Here is a 20072-nt window from a genome sequence, read left to right as displayed (position 1 = left end):
TTAAACACCTTGAGATATTAGCACCAACACTTATGACTGTGGATTACAAACTGGCTAAAAGACAGGAAACAGAGAGTAGGATTAAATGGACAATTTTCATACATGGAAGGGTCCATCAAGCCCAGCATCCTGTCTCCAACAGTGGCCAATCTAGGCCAAAAGAACCTGGCAAATTCCCAAAACCTAAGTCTATCCCATGTTACTGATGTTAGTAATAGCAGTGGCTATTTTCTAAGTCAAGTTAATTAATAGCAGGTAATGGACTTCTCCTCCAAGAACTTATCCAATCTTTTTTTACCACTTCATACCTTACCCCGTGCTTGCAAACTAGGATGCTATCTGTCCCCTGCCCTTCTGAAGATGATTTGATGATGCATGGAGAGCATACTGCCAGAAGTTTGACAGAGTGACATAGCCTAAAAGAAAGGACTGGATATTACTTGGAGTGACCATCCTGTTCTGCTTTATTTAAGGAGCTGAATCATGGTCTCTCCAGATTGATGCTAGCAAAAGGTAGCAACTGCAGTAAATGGACCAATGTGTTTTGCTGGCAACTCAGCAGACAGAGGAGAGGATCCTGATGCTTCCCCATTTTAAGAGTATGCTCAAACCTTGCCTTCATGCTGTCTCTTTGTCTGCCCAGCTTTTATTCTCTCCATTGGAGGAAAGATTTGAGCTCATGGTAGCTGGAAAGCCAGGGAGAGTGTGCATCAGGCATATGTACACCCCGATGCAGACAGCTCTTGCTGTATTACTAGAAGAGAATCAGAGCAGAGAGACACGTACAGGAATTACCCAATAATTTCCATTTGCAGACATGGAAATACCGATTTAACAAATAAAAACAAAAAATATGAGGTCAATATTTGGCGCATTTGACTAAGTTTGTTACCTAGTCGGATAAATACTGGATTTGAAAATCCTGCCGCTCTGACTGCTCCAGTCATAGCTGGCTAAGTTTATAGCCAGCTAAACATTTATCCGGCTACATCAGGAATGGTCTAGTTGCATTTCAGGATGGAGTGGCATAGCCAAATAACCTTAGGACTGCCGGAGAGGATCCCTAAAGTTGGTCAAATAAACATATCCAGCTAACTTTGAGAGCTACAGTTGCACTTGCACTGCTGAATTTCCTGGGGAAATTAGCCAGACAACTTTGCCAGCGGCTGAATATGGACCTCATAGCAGCTGATACCTTGTGAATGGACTAACTTAATACATTTCTTGTCTAGTTTTGGAAAGCTAAAACTCTCCTGCTCAGGTCAGAATAGAATGAGCAAAAGATGACATTTTACCAGGAAATATAAGCGAAAGGTCTTCCAATGATAGGGGAAAGGAGGAGAGGGCGAGGTTTGATGGGTGATGAGAAGGTGACAGCAGTATAATTTTATGGCACATAATGGGTTAAGAAACCCATGTCTTTGAGACTTTTCTTGTCAGATCTGAAGTGTCTGATAATTTTAACTTCAAAAGTCTTATGTTCCTGGATTGTGTCATAGCTTAATTTCAGCAAGAAAATATCTGCAGAAAATGCTGTCCCATAAGACCTTTATCTATTTACAAAGAGACGGCACTCACATCCCCTCAGTCAGGATTGGAAGCTTTGCCCACATCTCATTCCTCTAAGTCAGTAACATGCATAGTTCAGGTTTAGCTGGGTTAAGTGCATGGTGGTCATGTAAGCTCAGCCATGATGTTCCGTGCTAGGATGACTCCTTCTGGGCTCTTCTGCCCAGCAGCAAGTCTCAGTCCTGGGCCAGGGGGAAGCTGTGCTTACAATTGCTCATTTCTTCCTGGTAAACTCTGTCAAAGAGGATGTTCAGTGGTCCTGTGAAGAGCTGCTTCCAATCCCCAACCACACCTGCAAGTTAGGAGAATATTCTGGGTGCAATCCAAAATCACAACCCCCACCACCCTCTGCTCCTCCACACCCTGAGCCTGCAAGGAAGGAAATCTCTTCGTTTAAAGATGTCATTTCGATTTATATTTCACCTTTTGTGACTTCAAAGAAGGATACATTCAGGTGCAAAAGGTGATTACTTATTGCTAGAGGCCTCCAAATCTAAGGGGGTCTATTTACTTCAGGAGGTAATTTTAAAAGGAGTTACATGTGTAAATGAAACATACTATCATAGCAATTTTCAAAAGCCATTTATTTGAAAACATCTATATATCCTTCCCTTATTAATCCAGTTGTGCTAGGCGGGTTATAAGACAAAAAAAATAATTCAAAGTACATACATATAAAACAAGACTAAACCCTTTTTTTATTACATATATTAATCGCCTTCCTGGAAAAATGCCAAAAGTAACGTACGAAAAAATAAAATACAATATAAAAAACAGATAGTTAAAACAATAAAAATAATACCTTTCTCCAGTTATTAAGCACCGCTATTTCCAATAAGGCCCATTAGTATCATCAGGGGTCACCATACAATCTCCCCATAAATATGACCCCTACTAGATATCCCTTATCAAATTCAGTAAATAAAACTCGACAGCACGCATGTTTTCAGCTTTTTCAGGAATAAATTTTAACTCTTATCTCTTTTCAGAGTCTCCATTCTCAAATTCTACTATTCACAGGTGCATCCACCCTGGGTGGGGAGCTCATATAAATGGGCTTGGTACCCAGGGTCTCTGGTTCGCTTAGGAATGTTCTTGTCAAATCAAGTTACTGGAGTTTCAGTGATCAGGTACATGCTATGGGCTTTCAGAGAGATTGGCTGTCCAACAAAGTTATCCTGATCCAGACCAAAGGAAAATTGGTTCTTACCTGCTAATTTTCGTTCCTATAGTACTACAGATCAGTCTAGTCTGCTGGGTTTTGCCTCCCTTCCAGCAGATGGAGACAGAGAAAACTTGAAGAGCACCCCCTCTTAATCTGGTGTACCACCTCCGTCTCTTCAGTATAAACATTACCAAAGCAGAATAACCAGTTTAAGAACATAAGAAATTGCCATGCTGGGTCAGACCAAGGGTCCATCAAGCCCAGCATCCTGTTTCCAACAGAGGCCAAACCAGGCCACAAGAAACTGGCAATTACCCAAACACTAAGACGATCCCATGCCACTGATGCAATTAATAGCAGTGGCTATTCCCTAAGTAAATTTTATTAATAGCTGTTAATGGACTTCTCCTCCAAGAACTTATCCAAACCTTTTTTGAACCCAGCTACACTAACTGCACTAACCACATCCTCTGGCAACAAATTCCAGAGCTTTATTGTGCGCTGAGTGAAAAAGAATTTTCTCCGATTAGTCTTAAATGTGCTACTTGCTAACTTCATGGAATGCCCCCTAGTCCTTCTATTATTCGAAAGTGTAAATAACCGATTCACATCTATTCGTTCAAGATCTCTCATGATCTTAAAGACCTCTATCATATTCCCCCTCATCTGTCTCTTCTCCAAGCTGGACAGCCCTAACCTCTTCAGCCTTTCCTCATAGGGGAGTTGTTCCATCCCCTTTATCATTTTGGTTGCCCTTCTCTGTACCTTCTCCATCGCAACTATATCTTTTTTGAGATGTGGCGACCAGAATTGTACACAGTATTCCAGGTGCAGTCTCACCATGGAGAGATATAGAGGCATTATGACATTTTCCGTTTTATTAACCATTCCCTTCCTAATAATTCCTAACATTCTGTTTGCTTTTTTGATCAAGCAAAGACAAGAAGAAACCAAACTATGTACATACGAGAAAAAATCTGTAATCTTCTGCAGCACCTAGGAAATCAGATAGAATTTGCTGTGAATAGAAAATATGAGCAGACTCTCAAGGAGAAAACTGGACACCCCCCCCCCCCCTCCCTAAAGGGTGGGCATCTGGACTGATCAGTGGTACTACAGGAACGAAAATTAGCAGTTAAGAACCAATTTTCCTTTCCCTGTACGTACTCTGATGTACCAAAGCTTCCCTAACTGGGGTTGGACCTGGAGAGTCCTGCTTGAATGACACTGCTCCCAAACTTATTGATGTCCAGTGCCTGGCCTTTCAAACAATAGTGTCTTGCAAAAGTGTGCAGAGACCTCCAAGTCATTGCTCTGCAAATCTCTTGCGAAGATACCAACTGATTCTCTGCCCAGGAAGCAGCTTGCGACAGGATCAAATAAGCTTTTAAACCATCTGGAACGGGTCGACCGCGGCAAATATAAGCGGAAGCGATAGTCTCTTTCAACCAGTGGGCAATGGTAGCTGTAGATGCTTTATGTCCTTTCTTAGCACCAAAAAGCATTGGTGAATTCGAGGTAATGCAAAAAAACTCTTCTTACATCTAGACACTTCAATTCCTTAGCATGAGGAGTATCCTGATCTAAAACCGGAAAGGCCAGGAGTTCCACTGACTGATTTAAGTGGAAGGCCGATACAACCTTCGGAAAAAAGGATGGAACCATTCTGAGCGACATCCCGGAATCAGAAATCCATAGAAAAGGCTCCCTACAAGAGAGGGCTTGAATCTCAGAGACCCTCCTAGCAGAGTAGATAGCCACCAAAAACACCGTCTTGAGAGTTAAATCCTTTAAAGTGGCCTTCTTGAGGGTCTCAAAAGAAGGTTCACATAACACCCGGAGTACCAAGTTAAGACTCCATGAAGGACAAATGGAACGGACTGGAGAGTTCAAGTGCTTCGCCTCTCTAAGAAAACGTACCATATCCGGATGCGCTGCCAGAGTCACACCCTCAATCTTGCCTCTAAGACATCCCAAAGCTGCTACTTGGAGGGAACTAAAGGAATAACCCCTTGCTGAGGCCTGACGAGGAAGGACCCCTTGCTCGTTACACCAAGTCAAAGACCTTCCACACCCTGATATAAGTTAGGGAAGTAGAGGTCTTCTGCGCCCGTAAGAGAGTGAAGATGACATCCTCAGGATAACCTTTCTTTTCAACTGTCTCCTCTCATAAGCCAGGCTGCTAGATAAAAGCGATCTACCTGGTCGAAAAATACTGGACCCTGGCGCAGCAGGTTTGGAAGATGATTTAGGCGCAGACGACCGTCCAAAGCCAGGTTGACTAGGTCCGCGAACCAATGGTCTCTGAGGCCACTCCGTAGCTACTAGGATAACTATCCCTGGGTGAGCTATTAGTCTCAGAATCTTGCCTACCAGAGGCCATGGAGAAAACACGTAGAGTAGAACGTAGTGGGGCCAAGGAAGTACCAGGTCATCTACCCCTTCCGCCCCATGGTCCCTTCTGCAACTGAAGAAGCGAGGTGCCTATGCATTTTTCTGAGTCGCCATCAAGTCCAAATGAGGAGTGCCTCACCGGCAAGAGATGAGAGTCATTGCGTCCAAGGACAGCTCCCATTCTCCAGGGACAGCTGAGAAAGTCTGCCTGCACATTGTCAACCCCGCTATGTGAAAGGTTGGCAACAGAGCTAGATGCCGTTCTGCCCAGGCCATCAGTTTCTCCACTTCCAAGGCTACTGGACGACTCTTGGTTCCCCTTTGACGGTTGATGTAGGCCACTCTTGGACAAAAAACTCGTACTGCCCGATTGTGGATGAAAGGAAGAAATCTCTGCATCCCTAAGTGTACCGCTCCCATTTCCAGGCGATTGATGGACTATTGAGCCTCCCCCTGTGACCACTGGCCCTGGGCATACTGAGATTGGCACGTGGCCCCCCAACCGGAGGGCGTCTGTGGTTATTATCACCCACTGAGAGATATAGAGGCATTATGACATTTTCCGTTTTATTAACCATTCCCTTCCTAATAATTGCTAACATTCTGTTTGCTTTTTTGATTGCCATAGCACACTGAACTGATGATTTCAATGTATTATCCACTATGACATCTAGATCTCTTTCCAGGCCCCTGTGTCAGTGCTCTGCTGTGCAGGATTCCTTACCTTTTCTCATAAATTTGCCTTTACTGTGGTCTATGATCTCAGGTGAGATCAGAGTGCAGTTTACCATTTTGTTCTGGCTCATGGTGTTGAAGCTGCAGTGTTGCTCTACATTGTCCAGTTCTTCACAGGTCAGTGAGGTGCTAATGAACCCACAGAGTCTCTCAATGCAGTCCCTCAGGTCCTAAAAATACACAGGTCAAGAGCTGAGAATATGAAACATTCTTGTGTGTTGCTACCAGCAGGCAGTAATCTGACCCTGTACTCTGCAATGATTAAGAGATCTCTCAACACTGGACACACAGTTCTCACGCTTGTCAAAAACTTGGGCTGGCCCAAACTCTCCTTTTCTTTGTGCTGCTGCTTCCACAGGGAGAGCCTGGATTCTGGAAAGCAATGGGATCTTCTGATCTTGGGATCAGCTTGGGGCTAGAAGCACTAATGGCACCTGCAGATAAGCTGACCTGGAAGATCCAGGGATCCTGGACTAATCTTGCCAAAGTCCTAATACGCCAGTAAAATAAAAAAGAAAATCATAGGGATGGATTATGAATGGCAAAACTGTCTACAATGCAGTATCCGTATTTAAGCCATCTTTGAAAGAAGACTGAAGAAAACTGTACTTTTAAATTATAATCTGCATTTACAGTATTATGGATCTACCTGGCAGTAAGAAGAGGTAGTTAAATGGTTTATTCCTCTCACAAGGGGCAGTAATCACAGAATAATCTTGGCTAATGTCTCCATAATAAAGTGTGAGAAACATAGCCTTTAGTACTAGAGCTGTCTTCCATGGAAATTGGACCAGAAGGGCATTGGTACTCTATACTTCCATAGAAATAGAATCTGAAGAAGGGGCATGAGTACCCTCAAATGTACCACCAGAGCTGCAGCCAGGCAATTTGGCACCTCCAGCCAAGTGATAAAGCTGTGCCTTCATCCTGTATGCAACACCATTAGCTGAGAGAGACTTTGTTAAATGTTTTTGTGGTTATAATTTAAAACATGTTATTTATAATTTTTGTGTTTATAAAACTTAGACATAAGTGTGAACCTGCTCCCAAAAATGTGATCCTAACCAAAACTGATCCTTAACCTTTACCCTATGGATTAGCAATCTCTATACTGTTATGCAGGAGGGGTTGAAGAGGAAAATTGGTTCTTACCTGCTAATTTTCATTCCTGTAGTACCATGGATCAGTCCAGACTCCTGGGTTCTGTCCACTAACCAGCAGATGGAGGCAGAAAAAGTTCCAACTGACTCCGCCCCTTCTGTGAGGTGCAGTACAATACGTCAGTATTTAAATGTAACAAAGCAGAAGAACTAAAAAACCCAACTAAATAGCTAACTGCTATAAACTGGGAGAACATTCCATAAGAACCAGACTCACTGACTCAAACGGCAGCAGAGCACCTAATAACATATTATGTGAAAATACTTATCTGCAAAGTAAATAACAAGAACGAGCGGACTCTCCTTTATCTCCAAACTGAAATGGGCGGGACTCTGGACTGATCCGTGGTACTACAGGAACGAAAATTAGCAGGTAAGAACCAATTTTCCTTTCCCTGTACGTACCCGGATCAGACCAGAGCTCCTTTACCTAGGGTGGGACCCTGAGAGTCCTGCTCAGATCACCGCATCACCGAAACCCCCAGATCCTGGTGCCTGAACATCCAGGTGATAATGTCTAGCAAAAAAATATGTAAAGACTTCCAAGTCGCCGTCCTACAAATCTCATGCAGAGATACTTGCTGACACTCCGCCCAGGAAGTTGCTTGAGACCGAGTAGAGTGAGCACGAAGACCAGACGGAAGCGACCGACCATGAAGTAAGTATGGTCCAAGAAAACAAAGAGGTAGGCGATCTATGATAGCCGTCAGGAAAACAAAAAAGAATAGATGCCACCGAGCATGTTTCCAGACGACTCCACATTTATGAACTGCTGGGAAGCGATCCTCAACAAATGCTCTTTAGACTTAATGATATTAATAATTAAGACCTCCAAACAAAGAGAAGAGAAATTGAAGAGTGAACTAGATGAGCATTTGGATTATTTAAAGAAACACGATTTATGTTTTGATCTTATTCATAAAGATTATAAAAATAATGTGAAAAGTTTTACTAAGGATTTAAAGGCAACAAAATTTGATAAATTTAGACGTGACGAAGGAGATTACAACAATAATCGTGTGTACTCTTGGCAGTACACTAGTAAACCTAATTATAACAAACAGAACCATGATAATGTAAACAAAGTTGATAATAGAATGTATAATAATCATGAAAGAAGTGAGAAAAGACAACAAGATAGCCCCAACCTTGACAGAAATGCCAAACGTACAAGAAGTAATACCGATTCAGACATAGATCCTTCAGCATCCCTTTTTACTAATGTTAATAAAGAAGATCATCTAACTAGGGTACAAGAAATTGGAAAATTCTGGAGAAAAGATTCAGAAAGAGATTCAATAATAGGTGAACCCCTAGTTAGTAAACCGTCCACTTCTTTTTTCAGGGGGAGAGGGGAATGGAGAGGGAAAGGGAGAAGAGGCAGCTACAACAATCGGTTCACAACAAATCAAGATCGGAGATTTCAGTATTAAATAAGAATAAGATCATAAATTTGTCATCAAGAGATTTAGATGACAATGAGGTCAATATCTATATAAATAAAAATGTTAAATAGTTTGTACGTCGTCGCTAATCTCGCCAACCGCTTAACCGAATGCGTTCAAATTTGCACACAACATTCACTTCCCATATGGGAAGGATCTTATACACTTACATTACATATAGGTCACACCTGTGACAGGTAATACAAGTTTAAAAATTGCTTACACAAAACAGCGACATCTGGTGGCCGTCAGCGCAAGCGCAACCTCTTACACCTTTCACACACCACACCCCACCCCCACACAGGGCTATTGTCTTTCATTCACACTCCCTCATAACACACAGAAATCCACACTCATCACACCACACACCCCCACCCACACGCCTGCCAACGTCACTTACTTCACCCACCCTCCCAAACACACCAAAACACGAATTCCTGGCTGCCACATTGGGAAGCCACGCATTTCACACACCCTCCGAATTTAAATTAAAGTACCCTCTTCCACCGACCCACGCACTGCACTCCGATCACACACTACACCTGATACAAGTCCGTGCTTCTCCGCCGGCACCACAGGAACGGTTCGGGACACATCGCATTCAGTAGGGCCGTCGGATGCCAGCAACCAAAATGGCGCCGGCGGACCTTGCCCTTACTATGCTATACGGAGACAACAATGACGTCGGTACACCAGGTGATATAGTAAGGGCAACAGCCCGTCGGCGCCATATCCTCAGTGGACATTTGCCCTTACTAGGTCAGGAATCATGACGCACCACTTTCACCGGTGAAGTTTTGCGACATGGCAGCCGGCGGAACAAACCCTAGCACACACCCTCGCCACCGGCTGGCAGTTTACACAGGTAGCCGGGGGAGGAGCACGGTGGGGGACCGTTCTTATTTTCCGCTGCGCGTTTTTCACAGTGGGGGGCCACTGATTCTCCACATCTCCCGAGAGGGGGGCTGTAGCGTGGGTTGCTCTATTTCGCCGGGTTGGGGGAGGGGGGGCCAGGAAGGCATGCTTGCATATTTAAACTATTCTTTGCTGGTGCTGTTCATTTGGGGTAAAAAAAACCCCAAAAAAAACCCCCCACAAACTGTAACCTTTACTGCTCTATTCTGTTTTTTCAACTTAACCAGGCTCAGCTACTGCACCAATTGCATTCAAATTTGGACACAACCTTGCTTTCACTTTCGGCAAGGTTCTTCTCTATCTAGATTACATAGATGTCACACAGTTACAGAAAAAAAAATGTTTTTACATGTGTGTGGGGAAAACAGCGACATCTGTTGTACAGACATGCAACACATGCTGTCTACCTTGGGAAATGAAGCTGCTGTACTGCGCATGCGCGGGCGGGAGCGCACGTCGGGCACAGCAGGACCAACATGGTGCTGGGAGGGGCAGCAGCGGTGCATGTCGCGCACTGCGGGACGAACATGGCACTGGAAGGAGCAGCAGCAGCAGACCGGCAGCAATATCGGGCGTGGTGGTGTCGGCCGGCCGAAATTCGACACCTGGGAAGAGCTGCGGCGGCGATCTGGTATGGCTCACGTGCACGACAGGGAGGGATCCTCGCTGACCTCGCGCCTTCGGGAGCGGGCCACGCAGAACCGCACAAGAGGGAGAGGGACGGAGGGGGGGCGGCAGTTGGGAGGGCATTGCGAGCCGGAGGGATCAGAATCAGGGAAGGAGATTGAGAGAGGGTGCGGTGTCACTGACAAAATGGTAGGGAGTAGGCGGGGAGAGGTGACAGTGAGGGGAGGGTGAATGAAGGGGGCAGTGAGTGTCAGTGGAGAGACACAGAGGGGAGAGGGGGATAGTGACCAAAGGGGGAGGGTTGAGTGTGAGGAGAGAGAGAGCTGGAGTGGGGACAGGAGAGGAAAGGGGGGGGTGAGTGACCAAGGGGGGGAGGATGATGTGTGACTGAGGTATATGAGCAAGGGGAAGGGGGAGGGGGGGGAAAAGAACCTGACTCTGCCACTGCAACGCGTGGCCAGGCACAGCTAGTACTTAATAAAGGTCTTTCATTTATCCCTACTCCAGCATATAACTCGTTTCGTACAAGGGTTGAACTTTTTAAATTCATACGTAAACTTAAAATTATAGATTTCTTTGATAATAAGGCAGTGGAAAATAACGATTTATCGATTATAAAAAAAACCAAGTAATTGGATACCCCCAGGTGCATCGAATCCAATTATACAGACCTTTGAAACATTGATCTTACAAGAAATTGACAATATTGAAGCCATTGGAAATGACAAAAGATATTTTAATATTACGAAAAAAGAGAGAGAAGCTATGAACAGACTGAGAATTGACAAATCCATTGTTATTAAATCGGCAGATAAAGGAGGGTCTATAGTTATTTTGGATACAGCCGATTATATCAAAGAAGTAGAAAGACAGCTTTCTGACAAATCCTTCTATTGCAAATTAGAAAAGAACCCTACTGCCATTATTAAAGAAGAAATAGACTCTCTATTGAAGATTGCTAGTGAGAGGGGTATCCTCACCAACAAAGAATTTAATTTTCTCAAAGTAGACAATCCTATTTTGCCAACCCTGTACATACTACCCAAGGTACACAAATCAATAACTAACCCCCCCAGGCAGACCCATAGTCTCAGCAATAGGTTCATTATTAGAACCCATTTCTTCATTTTTAGATACTTTTTTGAAAACACAAGTTCCAGAGGCATCATCTTACATCCGTGATTCTTCAGATTTCATCTTAACCCTAGAGGCAAGTAATATCTCAGACAAATTAGATGATGATATAATCTTGGTGACACTAGATATCGAATCACTATATACTAATCTACCTCAAGCTGCGGCATTAGAGATTATGTTAGATATTTTTCAGACACGTACGACGCATAAACGTTTTCCGAATGAGTTTTTGATAAATTTAGCAACCATAGCCATTACAAAAAAAATTTTCAGTTTCAATAATGATATTTACCAACAAATTAAAGGAGTTGCAATGGGGTCTAAAATGGCTCCATCTATTGCGAATCTATATGTGGCTCAATTCAAAAAAATCTATTTAACATCTCATGAATATACAGAAAATATATTACTCTGGAGAAGATTTATTGATGATGTCTTTTTGTTGTGGAGAGGTGATTTAGAGTCATTAAAAAATGTCTCTATTTGGTTGAATTCATTGGATGTCAATCTGAGATTCACCATGAATCACAGTAAGTCATCCATTCCATTTTTGGACATTCAGGTTACATTGATAAATGGTCAATTCATTACTGATATATATAGGAAGCCTACAGATACTAACAAGCTATTACACTACACAAGTAGTCATAGTAGATCTTTGCTTAAAAATCTCCCGTATTCCCAGTTTTTAAGACTGAGACGACTTTGTACCACTGATGAGCTCTATGAAGAAAAATCAATACAAATGAAACAGAGGTTTCTTGATAAGGGATACCCTTTGCAACATGCACAGAATGGCCTTGATAAAGCGTTTAAACAAAATTGGTCTGTTTTACTAAAGAAAAAGAGGAGGAGTGAGAAACATAATGATTTTTTAACTTGTCCGATTACTTTTACCCATATGTCTCACAATATCACCACTGCTTTGAGAAAACTTTGGCCAATAATACAAGTGTTACCAGCCTTTAAAGACAAAAGACTGATGATAGCTAATAAAAGAGATAAAATCTCAAGGATATATTGGCCCCTTCGGCATTGCCAATTAAGATTGCTTCTGATGTGAGACCCCCAGGCCATCGCCCATGTGGCAGCTGCTCAGTGTGCAGAGTAAACATGAGGACAGATGTCTTACATATACCGGGACGAAATGCAGAATTTAAACTCAGTTCCTTCACCAATTGTAAAAGTAAAGGAGTAGTTTATGCAGTCATTTGTCCCTGTGAAAAATACTACATTGGTAAAACCATCAGGGAGTTTAATAAACGGATACTGGAACATAAAAGCAGTATTAAAAGAAGTATTAGATCTAAACCTTTAGTTGATCATTCTTTGGAATGTAACCATAAATTTGAGCAATATAGGTTCTGTGTCATTAAACAACCTAAATTGAACTGGAGAGGAGGCAATTTTGATAAATTGCTATTGCAGATTGAACAAAAATACATACATGAGTTCAATACGATGACACCGAATGGGTTGAACATGGAGACTGATTTTTCAGTTTTTCTGTAATTTGTTTTGCATATACTACTGTGTTTTTTAATACTGGTTGTTTACATAAGTAGTTGTGATTTTTTTAAGTTTTTTGGATTAATTCCTCTTTTACATTTTGGTTGATTCTTAAACTTTAATGACTGCTTTGGCGCTACACATTCTCTAATTTTTAATATATGCTCAGATAGTAACAGTGCTGCATACTTTTATATCTCTGCTTTTAGAATTGGTATTAACTCCAGATTTGATTGACACGCCCCACCCGATTCATTGCTTTGAAAAATTTGATTTTTTAATTGTAGAAGTAATTTTATTCCACCTATTTTATTTTTTACATAAAGACTAATATTTATTGTACAAAATTGATAAGGTCTATGCATGATTGCATCTGGTTAGTGTTCCCGAAATTTGGCGCCAAAATCAGCTATTTAAAATGGAGGATACAGCGCGCACAGTATTGAACAAACCTAGACTGTGTGTGGTATGCTACCCAGTAAGGTAAGCTTTTGAATCTTGGCTAACATTTATTCTCACATTCACTCTCTAATTCTATATTTTTTCTAATTTGTACAGCACAAGAATGTGGCTTTTATATTAAGATTCGGTGCGTTTGGAATTGTCTATTATTTAGCAGAATGCTATCGATAGATTTGGACACGCTGTTCCTTTTTATATATTTTTTCATCAAGCAGTTATTGGCACTTTAGTTATACACTGTTGCAAAGTATATATCAGATCTTTTGTCTATAATCGGATTCTTTCACTGGATTTTAATTTTTTAAGACATGTCAGTTTTTGCGATGCCGGTACAAGGAAGCGATTTTGATGCTGAGATGTGGTGCGCTTAAAATTGTCAAGTTTCTAGCGGCATGTTATGGATAGATTTGTATACACTGGTCTCTTTCACACTTTTTCATTATGTTTTTCCAAGCAGTTATATACTATTACAAAGTATACAATAGATTTTTTGTTCATCATTGGATACATTGATTGAATTTTATTTTTTACTAGCTGTACCCGGCCACGCGTTGCAGTGGCAGAGCCAGGTTAAGTGGAAAAGAAAGAAAAGAGAATGGGGATAACCGCCCCCTGCCCCCCCCCCCCGAACATGGACGCAAGAACATCCCCACGCCCCCCCCCCCTGCAGGCCCGCCGATACCTGTCAAAAATGGTAGTCGGTGGAGCAGGCGTTCGTTCCGGCATGGAAGTATTGGCGCCGGGCCCTCGGCAGCCAGCACTGAAACTGTCTCCGACGGCTGTTAGAACTTACTCTGTCAGTGGGGTGGAGCAATGGGAGCGGTCGTCTCGCTCAGATAGTAAGGGCGAAGGTGCGCCGGTTGCCAGTCCAGAGAAAATGGCATTGACGGGCCCTCGCCCTTACTATGTCACATGGGCTACTGCCGCCATTGGCGTTCCCGAGTGTCCTAGTAAGGGACAGAGCCGTCGGCGCCATTTTGATTGCCGGCAGCTGACGGCCGTAGTGTATGCGATGTGTCACAGAGCGCTGTTGCCCCCCCCGCTGGAGCAGCCCGAACTATTCTGCCATTTTGCGTGCGTTCTGAGGGTATGGGCAGTAAGTAGAAAAGTCATGTGCGTGGGGGGTGTGAGGAGGATGTTTTTGTGTGAGTTCGTAGGGTGTGGGAATTGCAAACATGTGGCATGTGAGTGGCCTCCCGGTGTAGCATGCTGGAATTTTGTGGGTTTTGTGTGTTTTGGGAGGGTGTGTGAAGTAAGTACAATTCGCATGTGTGCGGGGGGTGTGAGGAGGGTGGATTTGTGTCTGGTCGGAGGGTGTGTGAATCCCAAACATTGGTCATGTGTGTGTGGGGTGTGAGCTTTTGTGCAAGGTGTAAGAGCTTGCACTTACGTCCAGCAGATGTCGCTGTTTTGTGGAACCAAATTTTAAAACTTTTTTACCAGCCCCCGGTGTGACATATATGTAATGTAAGTGTAGAAGAACCTTGCCATATGTGAGGTGAAGCTTGTGTCCAAATTTGAAAGCAATCACACGTTGCTGTGGCTGAGCCTGGTTAAGTTGAAAAAACAGAACAGAGCAGTAAAGGTTACAGTTTGTGTGGTTTTTTTTTTGTTTTACCCCAAATGAACAGCACCAGCAAAGAATAGTTTAAATATGCAAGCACACCTTCCTGGTCCCCCCCCCCCCAACCCAGCGAAAAAGAGCAACCCACGCTACAGCCCCCCTCTCGGGAGATGTGGAGAATGAGTGCCCCCCCCCCCCCCCCGTGAAAAACGCGTGGCGGAAAATAAGAACGGTCCCCCACCGTGCTCCTCCCCGGCTACCTGTGTAAACTGACGGCGGGTGGCGAGGGTGTGTGCTAGGGTTTGTTCTGCCGGCTGCCATGTCGCAAAACTTCACCGGTGAAAGTGGTGCGTCAGGATTCCTGACCTAGTAAGGGCAAATGTCCGCTGAGGATAGGGCGCCGACGGGCTCTTGCCCTTACTATGTCACATGGTGTACAGACGTCATTGTTGTCTCCGTATAGCATAGTAAGGGCAAGGTCCGCCGGCGCCATTTTGGTTGCTGGCATCCGACGGCCCTACTGAATGCGATGTATCCCGGACCGTTCCTGTGGTGCCGGCGAAGCACGGACTTGTTTCAGGTGTAGTGTGCGATCGGAGTGCAGTGCGTGGGTCGGTGGAAGAGGGTACTTTAATTTAAATTCGGAGGGTGTGTGAAATGCGTGGCTTCCCAATGTAGCAGCCAGGAATCCATGTTTTGGTGTGTTTTGGGAGGGTGGGTGAAGTAAGTGACATTGGCAGGCGTGTGGGTGGGGGTGTGTGGTGTGATGAGTGTGGATTTCTGTGTGTTATGAGGGAGTGTGAATGAAAGACAATAGCCCTGTGTGGGGGTGGGGGGTGGTGTGTGAGTGTGTGTGAAAGGTGTAAGAGGTTGCGCTTGCGCTGATGGCCACCAGATGTCGCTGTTTTGTGTAAGCAATTTTTAAACTTGTATTACCTGTCACAGGTGTGACCTATATGTAATGGAAGTGTATAAGATCCTTCCCGTATGGGAAGTGAATGTTGTTTGCAAATTTGAACGCATTCGGTTAAGCGGTTGGCGAGATTAGCGACGACGTACAAACTATTTAACATTTTTATTTATATAGATGACATGCCATTTTTTGCGATTTTTTAGTCACCAAATATTAGATAAATAACTTTTATAATTTAATTATTACAATATATTAACTCAAATTTGTGGCTCTTTTGAGCTTTATTAATTTACACCACATGTACAACATTGATATATTAAACGTATTATGGGGTATGTATTGTAAATAATTTTGTACATATTTCTTTTAGCTGGTCAGACAATTGTTGCTCATTGGATGAAACTAAGATTGCTGAGTTTCATCTTTGAATTTGAAGTGTTCCAGGTAAAAGCTATTTTTATGTTTGTTAGGAGAATAAGGATTATTTATTTATTTTAAGTAACAATTACTTTTGTTTTTATAAGGATTTTACATTTTTATTTTATTTTTTCTGCACAAAAGTTTGTTGTCACCATTTGAATATCAATAGCATTTTTGCATTTTAAATATCTGAGATCTTAGTGATAATTAAAAAATATTTTTATTCTTCATAAAAACTTTTTAATATTTATAAGATCTTAATGATGTTGTTTATTGTGTTGATTTAAAATATTGATGTAATCCTTACATGATGTTTATCTGGTTTAATTGTAGCCCCTGAGGCAGCGGCTGTTAAGCTGCGAAACTCGGCCTGAGTCGGGCATTACGCGAACACGTCTCTGTTTTAATAAACATTGGAAAAAGATTGAGGCATCTATTCTTTTTTGTTTTCATGAAGTAAGTATGCCGAATCAATAGCTTCTTTTAGCCATCGGGCTATAGTAGCCCTAGATGCTTTGTACCCTCTCTTGGGACCGCTCCAGAGCACAAAAAGATGGTCTGACAAGCGGAAACTATTAGTGACCTCGAGATAACGCAATAGAGAGCGCCGCACATCTAGCTTTCTCAAATCTCTAGACTGAGGATCCGAAGGCTGTGAATCAGGAAAAGATGGCAGATCAATCGACTGATTCAAGTGAAAAGAAGAAACCACCTTTGGAAGAAAGGACGGAACATTCTTCAAAAAAACTCCAGAATCTGTAATTCTTAAAAATGGTTCTCTACAAGATAAAGCCTGAAGCTCAGAAATCCTATGGGCCGAAGAAATAGCCACCAGAAAAATCACCTTTAAGGTAAGGTCTTTAAGAGTAGCCCTCTTTAGAGGCTCAAAGGGCACAGCACGAAGAGCTTTAAGAACCAAATTTAAACTCCATGAAGGGCAAGGATTTTTGAAAGGAGGATTAAGTGTTTATCTTCCCATGGAAGCAACCTAGAGCTGCCACATGTACCCTGAGAGAGCTGTAAGATAAGCCCTTAGCCAGACCAGCCTGCAAAAGAGATAAAATGTCAGGAATCAAAGCCAGAGTAGGAACCACCTGATTCTCCTCACACCAGGATTCGAACTCCCCAAACCCTGACATAAGCCAGGGAAGTAGAGGTTTTTCTTGACCTGAGAAGAGTAGTGACCACCGCATCAGAATAACCCTTATCTTTCAAGTTCCGCCTTTCAAAAGCCATGCCACTAGAGAGAAGCGATCTACCTCTTCCAAACAAACAGGACCTTGGCAGAGAAGATTCAGAAGGTGCCAAAAGCGAAACGAACCGTCCACTATGAGGTTGACAAGGTCTGAAAACCAAGGACGTCTCAGCCATTCCGGAGCTACCAGAATCACCTCAGAGGGATGAGATTCTATGTGCCGAAGAATTTTGCCGATGAGAGGCCAAGGAGGCAACACATAAAGCAGAATGCTAATTGGCCAGGGAAGAACCAAGGAATTGACTCCTTCTGCCCCTGGCTCTCGATGTCGACTGAAGAAGTGTGGAGCCTTGGAGTTCCGGAACTTTGCCAGCAGGTCCATGCTCGGCATGGAACCACTTTTCGCATATGAGATTAAACGCCTGCTTGGAAAGTTCCCACTCCCCGGGCTCTAGACGATGGCAACTGAGAAAGTCTGCTTGAACGTTGTTGAGCCCGGTGATGTGAGACGCTGCAATGCGAAGGAGATGTTGTTCCGCCCATGCGATCAACAGCTGAGCCTCGAACGCGACTGACTGGCTCTTGGTTCGCCCTTGACGGTTGATATAAGCCACTGTCATTGCATAGTCGGAAAGGATTTTGACTGACTTCCCCTGAAGAAGCGGTAGAAAGGCCTGTAAGGCTAGTCTCACCACTCTGATCTCCAAACGATTGATCGACCAACAAGATTCCTCCGGCGAACATTGCCCCTGAACAGACCTGTCGAGACAAATTGCCCCCCAGCCAGACAGACTGGCATCCGTCGTGACTACTGTCCAAACTGGAGCCTCTAGGTCCACTCCACGATGCAAATTCTGTGATAGGAGCCACCAATCAAGACTGGAACGAGCAGAGTCTGTAAGAGGAAGGGGGAAAATGAAATTGTTCCGACACCAGATTCCAGCAGGAGAGCAATGCTGACTGAAGTGATCTCAAATGAGCAAATGCCCACGGAGCTAAGTCCAAAGTGGAGGCCATGGAGCCTAGAACCTGTAGATAATGCCAGACTTTGGGAGGAGACTTGGAGAACAAGACCCAAATTTGACACTGTAGTTTGATGATCCGTTGTTCCGTGAGAAAAACTTTCCCCCGCCAGGTGTCGAACAGGGCTCCCAGAAACTCCAAGGACTGGGATGGTACTAAGTGGCTCTTTGCCGGGTTGACAACACAGCCCAATGACTGCAGAAGCTGAAGAACTTGAGACACACAGTCAAGCGACAGAGATGTTCCGACTTCGCTCGAATGAGCCAATTGTCTAGGTAGGGACGAACAAAGAATCCCTCTTTTCAGAGCTGTGCGGCTACTACAATCATTATTTTGGTAAAGGTCCTGGGTGCCGTGGCAAGACCGAAAGGAAGAGCGCAAAATTGAAAGTGGTCCCCCAGAATCGAGAACCACAGGTTGGACCGAATTCCTATGAGAAGATGTGCCTCGGTCAGGTCCAAAGAAGCTAGGAACTCACCTTTGTGAACGGATGCCAGGACCACTCTTAAGGTTTCCATGCGAAACCTTGGGATTCTCAGACATTGGATTGCCTCTTTTTAGGTCCAGAATGTGCCGTCTCATTTGAGTATGACGAAGTAGATGGCCCAGAGCTCTCTTAGACGATATAAGGTGTCCCGCACCGCCTGACACTTTTGAGTGTAAGAACATGGAGAGACGAGAAAATGGTCGTGAAGGCACCGTACAAAATCTAAGACGTAGCCTTGTTTTATCACAGTAAGGACCCACTGATCCGATGTTATTTTGGCCCACTCCTCGAAATAGAGAGACAATCTGTTTCCTACTACCGGAACCGAGGAACTGACCGGCCTCATCTCATTGAGAAGTTTTCACTCCACCAGAGGACTGGAAGGGACCAAGTCTCCCATAACAACATCCTCGAAAGGACTGAGGCCAAGATTGCTGTCTAGCAGGCTGTTGCCGAAAAGAAGAACCTGAAGAGCGGGAGGAGTGAAACCTGCAGTTTCCTCATAAACGGGATCTGGAAGATAACGATCCCCTTGTCCTGGGCCTATCCTCAGGCAGACAATGTACCTTATTTTCTCCTAAGGAATGAATAAAGTCCTCAAGATCCTTCCCAAAGAGAAGTTTACCCTTAAAGTGTAAAGATCCCAATTGAGCTTTTGAAGAGACATCTGCAGACCAGTGTCTTAACCAGAGAAGTCTGCGGGCAGAGACAGCCGAAACCATTGATCTGGCTGAGGTACGTAACAAATCATAAAGAGCGTCAGCACTGTAAGCAACAGCGGCTTCCAAACACCCAGCTTGAATAGCCTTAGACTCAGAAAGAGAAGAATTATTCTGCAGGAGCTGAACCCAGCGGAGTCCTGCTCTTAAAGCAAAACTACTGCACATAGCAGCTCGGACTCCAAGAGCTGAAACTTCAAAAATATTTTTAATTTGAACCTCTATCTTTCAATCCTGAAGATCTTTGAGAGCTGTAGTACCAGTAACCGGGATTGTAGTCTTTTTGGTAACAGCAGATACCCAGAGACCACTGCATTAACCTTGGGAACACTCAAAAGGTCCAAAGCATCCTCAGGCAGAGGATATAGCTTATCCATGGCCTTGCTGACCTTTAATCTCAAGTCAGGGGTGTCCCATTCGCGAAATAATAAGTCTGTGACTGAAAGTTGAAAAGAAAAAGACCGAGTGGGACCACGAAGGCAGGAGGAGCATAGGCCGTCGCGAGAGACTCTAGCCCGCGCGTCTCCACACGCACGGCAGACCGGACCACGAGGCATTTGTGGAAAAAAAAATGAGCTGGCTGAGGAGAAAATGGAAGCAAAGAAAAAAAAGCCTGCGGACCGCCCAAAGCAG

General features: G+C 43.7%; 1 protein-coding gene across 1 annotated transcript in view; it reads right to left on the bottom strand.

The window, feature by feature from the left end:
• Window positions 1–1745: 1745 nt before the first annotated feature.
• The window catches only part of LOC115096148 (sulfotransferase family cytosolic 2B member 1-like), a 37266-nt gene continuing 18939 nt past the window's right edge, over window positions 1746–20072 (bottom strand). Inside the window, exons 5-6 of the mRNA XM_029610659.1 lie at window positions 5853–6033; window positions 1746–1861 (exon numbers count right to left, since the gene is read on the bottom strand). Coding sequence (XP_029466519.1) covers window positions 1746–1861; window positions 5853–6033 — 297 coding nt within the window. The remainder of the gene's footprint in view (window positions 1862–5852; window positions 6034–20072) is intronic.

Source organism: Rhinatrema bivittatum, chromosome 7 (genome assembly GCF_901001135.1).
Source record: "Rhinatrema bivittatum chromosome 7, aRhiBiv1.1, whole genome shotgun sequence".
Lineage (NCBI taxonomy): Eukaryota > Metazoa > Chordata > Amphibia > Gymnophiona > Rhinatrematidae > Rhinatrema > Rhinatrema bivittatum.
This window is presented reverse-complemented; position numbering and strand designations above follow the sequence as displayed.